Source organism: Hipposideros armiger, unplaced genomic scaffold, assembly GCF_001890085.2.
Source record: "Hipposideros armiger isolate ML-2016 unplaced genomic scaffold, ASM189008v1 scaffold_53, whole genome shotgun sequence".
NCBI classification, from domain to species: domain Eukaryota; kingdom Metazoa; phylum Chordata; class Mammalia; order Chiroptera; family Hipposideridae; genus Hipposideros; species Hipposideros armiger.
In genome coordinates, this window is record NW_017731403.1 from 3,032,133 (window position 1) to 3,038,158 (window position 6,026).

General features: G+C 43.0%; 1 protein-coding gene and 1 long non-coding RNA gene across 2 annotated transcripts in view; one reads left to right on the top strand and one right to left on the bottom strand.

Moving 5' to 3' along the window:
• Positions 1-4,728, bottom strand: part of UGDH (UDP-glucose 6-dehydrogenase) — a 29,932-nt gene extending 25,204 nt beyond the window's left edge. Inside the window, exon 1 of the mRNA XM_019640822.1 lies at positions 4,564-4,728. Within this exon, the coding sequence (XP_019496367.1) occupies positions 4,564-4,728 (165 nt within the window). The remainder of the gene's footprint in view (positions 1-4,563) is intronic.
• The window catches only part of LOC109381798 (uncharacterized), a 16,975-nt gene continuing 13,664 nt past the window's right edge, over positions 2,716-6,026 (top strand). Inside the window, exon 1 of the long non-coding RNA XR_002123813.1 lies at positions 2,716-3,298. This is a non-coding gene — a long non-coding RNA (uncharacterized LOC109381798). The remainder of the gene's footprint in view (positions 3,299-6,026) is intronic.

The following is a 6,026-nucleotide window of genomic DNA, read 5'->3' on the forward strand; positions in this document are numbered from 1 at the left end:
ATAACTATTGCACTGTGTTGTACAGCTGAAACTAATTCTAAAAAAATGTGTATTTCACAATAAAAAATAAAAATAAGAGGAAGGCAAAAAAAAAAGGTGGAATCTCAAAGTATTTTTGGACCAGAGGACCTTTTGAGGTTATTACTTAATCCCACAGCCAAGAGGTTATTAGGGCAGCCTATGCCCACAATTTCAAGCAGAACAGGTTCTACTGACATTCTTATAATAAACATGGATTGAATGTCTACATAAAGCAACTCAGGCTCAAGAAGTTCATAGTTTAATAAGGTGCTCCCAGGCTAACATTTCTTATCTGCTGCTGTTCACGTCAACACCTAGAACAGTAGGCACTCAATAAATATTAATTGAATGTATAAGTCTCCACAAGGGCCTGTCCTTTTGAGATAAAACTGTTATGAATATCTTTAGTTCAGATGGCTGATCATAGTATTTTTGCAGATTGTCCAGAATCCTATCATCTTCTCTTCTTTAGGCAGAACTTCAGCATGTCTTCCCAGAGTTACTTCTTATCCACATTGATTGCCAAGCTGTATTCAGCATGCTTTACATCCAGCAGCTGGGGTAAACTACTGTATGTATAGCAGAGGAACCTGTATTATAGAATGCATGTGTTTCTGGGTATCCCTGCATTGCTATTTCATAAAAGTATGGCTTGTAGATGACAATGGGAAAAATACGGAAGAAACTAGATGTACAATTTATGCAAATGCAAATAAATTATCACTTGGAAGTTTCAATAAGCTTTAAAATGGAGATTGATACAATGTTAGTGATATACTTCCCCCAACACAGGTGTCTTGTGATTCCATTTTCTATTTCTACTTTTATGGACCTTTTGACCCTCTCTACTATGCTGTCTGGGAAATGGGAATGTTTGCTTATTTTATAAGTCAATTTGAAATGAGTTTTTACCTCTGTATTTTGGAAAAGTCACAACCAGACCATTCCACAGCTACTATTCATTTAAAATTTTATAAATTCAGATCAATAGTTCAAACTAGGAGGCATGGCTAACAAATAGGAAGGTCCTACTACAATCTAAACTGAATATAATCCCTCTATCCCCACGCTTCATCAGTATACTCTGCATAACTGCCCAGCAGCTAAAGCAACGGATGTTATAGCTAGATACATCAACTCTACAAATCTTAATCATTTCCAAAATTAAATACTAACACATGCCTGACCCAGGGAAAAGACTTAATCAGGGAGAATGCTAACGTTATATCTAAAGGGTTATCAGATAAAGCTGTAGAAATAGCAAGAGGGAGGGTGGACTATACTTATTAGTTATAAATTTTATGTTAGAGAAAGAAGTACAGCAATGGGAGAAATGAGATCCTTTCAATCAGGGCTGTCTACCACTTACCTTGAACTAGATGCTTGGGTACTACACCAAGCACATTTCAGAACAGACAGTAAGGTCTTTCATTTCCAGAACGCCCCTGAAGAAACAGACCAGGCTACTATTTTCCATTTCTTAGGGGATTTGAAGAAACTCAAAGACTCACTGTGTCTTTGAGGGCAGTCAATGGACAGCTACTCCTCTGTATATCCGTGAAAAGCTCCCTACCAGTGAATCCCTCTCTTCTACATACCAGAATTCTAAACCCTGCTCAATATATAAGAGGTATAATTTTTCAAGGTCTCACACAAACAGGATCTTCAGAAGCACCCAAGAAAGGCCTTCACTGACATGAAATAAATCAATTACATGGTGTGGCGGCCAACAATGGATTCCAGGACAGCCCATACAGATGTCCCGATAGAATGTCTCAGGATTTCGTCCTCAAAAGGGCTTTCTGGCTTCGTTTTCTCTTTAGTTTGTTAGGAAGGGCGGCCAGTGCCGTGAGGAAAGCAAGAGACCCCAGGTGAGCAGACTTGACACAAACAAAAGACTAAACTCTGAGACTAAAATGGGGTCCCTAACCAGAGGACTGCTTCCTTCGGTGGACCTTCGGCTTTCTCAGGCGCCGGGGGGTGGGGGGTGGGGGGAATCTCATTTATTTCAAGTCAGAAAGTGGGGAAAAGAAGAAAGAGATGCGGCTGGAAGGCTCACGAGTCTTGAATGAAAAGCCCAACCTATCCCATCCGCAAGGCAGCAGATCCAAAAGGCGATTCCCGCCCAGAGCCCAAAACAGGAGACGAGGTTCGTGAGACTGGAAGCCCGGGACCGAAGGCAGGGAGCGACCCGGAGCACTGCGCACTCCTGGCTCCGCTCCCTCCACAAGCCGCCGGGATCCTAGAGCATCCCGACACGGCGGAGGGGCCGGCCCGGGAAAAGTGCTTACCCACTTCCAAGCTCCGAGCGCGGCTTCCGCTCCAATCCCGGCTCGGACAGCTCCTCCCTCTGGGCCGCACAGCCGCCGCTCCGCCAGATCTCCTCTCACCGCACCCCGAGTCCCGGGCCCGGGCCCGTATTTAAAGACTTCTGCCTGAGAAGGCGGAGGCTTCATTCCCCCGTAGCCAGACCCTCCCGGACTCTGCCCTGTGCCGCAACCCTGATCCCCCTCCCGCCACACTAGGCCCAGGGCCCGCCCCTATTTCCTACAGGGTCCAGCAGCGGGATGGCGGGGGCGCGGCTCGCTCTGGCTGGGGGGCGGCCCCGCCCCTGGCCGAGCCTGGGCGAATCCGCTCTGGCCAGATCAGCGGCCCCGCCCCTGCCGTGAGGCGCGCTGGGCGGAGCTGCGAGCGTAGCTGGTCCGTGTCGCCCCGGGGTGGGATGCCAGGCGCCTCACGTCTGCGGCAGTCGGAGGCACGGTCTTGTCTGGCCTCGCTTCTCTCCCGGTATCCTGTTCCTGACTGACAGTCGGCGTTCAGGTGGTGCCGCGTGCGCGCCAAGTCAGCCATACTCTGGGGCTGCGGGGGTACTGGGCGGGCTGCGGCCCAAGGGGACCGGAAGGTCCCGGCCCTCTTTCCGGTCTCCCCAACAGCCTGGAGGGTTGGCTTTTGTTTTGTCCCAATAGACCCTGCAGGTCAGACCCTGCCAGCTTCTTACTCCGCTCCCACACCCTCCAGGCCCCTGGGTCCGCCGCACCCTCCGGGCCTGCGGCCTAAGGTTTAGTCAGATCCCTTGGGACCCGCCGCTTCTGGGAAAGAAGTGCCTCACGTCTGGAGGATGCTCAGTCCCGTCATGACTGGACCGGTTACGGCCCCCGCCCTGATCCCTGGGAGGAGAAGCGGGACACCCACGCCCTCCAGAAATGTTTTCCAGAGATGGTACTTCTGCCAAATTCGGGATGTGAGGTGTCCGTGCATGATTTAGAGTATGCAACATGTAAGTGTTGTATATGAGGAAGGCTAAAATTAACATATAGAGCCTATCCACTTTTAATATGGAGGACAGTTCGTTCCTCTTTCTCCACGCAAAGGTCATCTTAAATCGAAGGAGAAAAAGCAGTCATGATTTGGTTTCCCTCATTAAATTAAGAATTACATGAGGTGACATAATCTGTACTTGAAGTCAAAGACCATTTTTAAATGCGTCATGAGGAAAGGGATGAGTTTATAAAGACACATTAAAATACCACATAGATGATGGTTTTCTTGGTAGGATCATGATGACGTTTAAAAAGCTGTTGAGTGTTGATTAAATACAATTTTCTGTGACTTAGAAAGTGTGATAGGCTATATAAACGTTGTACATTCTGTGCAGTTAAATTCATCCATCAAATATTTAGTGTGTTAGACATTATCCTAGAGACCAAAGATGCAAAATGAATCAAAACCCAATTCCTTCTTCCAAACTCACAGGCTAGTAGAGAAAAATGAATAAGTAATTGCAATGCATGTGGTTAATACTATAATAGAGGTATCTTTTCTTTTTTTTAAGATTTTTATTGGGGAATTGGGGGAATGGGAACAGTGCTGGGGAATTAGGGGAAGGGGAACAGACAAGTTGCTGTCNCAAGTTTTGAAATATTTCCCTGTTGGTCTTTAAAAGCGTAATATCTTGAACTCATTTTATAATAATATAATAAAAATGGGACAGCCAGCTTAATAAAATAGCTAAAGCATATTTTCTTAACCATAAAATTGTAAATTCTCTAAATTCACATAAATTTTCAAATTCCAATTAAAAATTTTTGTGATACTAAACATTAAATATGAAAGACACCATTTATCCATCTAAGGAATACCTGATATAAATACAATAATAAAAAAACATAAGACTTACATGAATTATTATAAACATCCATTTTTATTTTATTTCTACAGAATGCCACTTTTAAATTTTACTATTATAATATAACCATAATAACAGACAAAATTAGAAAGTAGAAAAGAGAAAAAATTACCCACAATCATACTGCATTAATACAACCATTATTAATATTCCAATATACTTCTTACCAGTCATTTTCCCTGGTCATACTTGACATAATTGTAATAATAATGTCCTTAACATTGTGTTATCTAAATTTTTCATTTAATTTCTGATCAGTTGCAGTCATAAACTTTTATATCAATAGAAAATTACTTAACAAAAACAGTAAGAAGACAAAGAGCATAAGAAATAAAGAGTTGTTTAATATGATTTACCTCATAAATAGGAAGTGTAGGAGAGTTCCATGCACTGATTCTTGATTCATTGACATCAACAACAGTTACCCTGATTTCAGGGCACATCTGAGCTATGACACTACATGTGGGTCCGCCTACATAGCCTGCACCGATGCAACAGATCTTCTTAATTTCAAACATCATTGTACTAAAAGGGAAACAGTAAGACTGTTTTACTATTGAAAACAGAAAATTTAAAGAAATCACATTGCACATTTATCACACTTTATAAAAACTGTCAAGGTGACAGATATCTGGAAAGATTACCTACATTCACACTCATTAAGAACTATGAAAATAGTGATAAAAAATAACATTCCAATTGAATGACCTAGCCTGCTCTCAGCGGCACTGGCATGAAACATATGGAAAAAATTATAGGAACTGATATTACTGGAGAAGAGCCACAAAGATTATAATGACCCAATATTTAGAAAATTAAGAAGCAAAATAAAACCTTACCTTGGCCTCTAATACACTAGGGCAACTTTGACTGCTAAGGGCAAGTTCAAAGGTGAACACACTAGTGTAATTCTTGCTTAAACAAATGCTGGTATACAAAGGTCAGCTTGAGACAGGTTTAGACTAACATAACAGATATTAAGATTAGTTCCATAGTCCAGAATTGACTCTGAGATTATATTCCCTACCCAATTCGACTTGTGTTTATTTTTAGGTATTTGACAATGATCTTAAACTCTACTTCAAATTGAATCTGAAACCATGAGATAAAGGGAAGTAGTTACCAAAGCTGTAACACAGATTTTGATATGTTTTCAAAAGTCATTAGGTAAACCGATTCATACTAATCAAAATTACAAAGGGCTGATTTGTACATAAAAATGTTGAGTTTACTCATTATGAGAATAAAAATTCTCAAACTGATCAAGTTCTTAGAATTTTAGTCCTGGCCAAATACTCAGGCATCTTCTAATTCGTGGATTCCAAAGAAAGGAAAAATGGTAGTAAGAGAGTTTAAGAATTGGTTAGTATGTTGCTGCATGGAACAGAGAAAACAGTCCAAAAGGCTGATCGAATTACAATGCTTGGCAAGTATATTCCATTATGAAAAAAGATACACAGGGCCGGCCGAGTGGCACGTTGGTTAAGAGCTGGCTTGGGATGCCAGAGGGCCCTGGTTCGGATCCCACATGACAGCTAGTGACACTGCCCTCTACAGCTAAGATGCTGAACAACAGCTCAACCTGGAGCTGGGCTGCCCTGAGTCACCGTCGATGGCATAGGCTGCAGTCCCTGCTGCAGTGGGTTGCCATGAGCTGCCGTGTGTAGCCAGCAGCCAGCGTGAGCAGCCAGCAGCCACCGTGAGTGGCCGTCCAGAAGCTGCTGACTGATCTGCCTCACCCAGGAAGAGCGCAATGATGGTGCCAACTTGGGCCAGTGAAGCAACGTCCTCCACAACTAGACTGAAGAACAAAAGGACA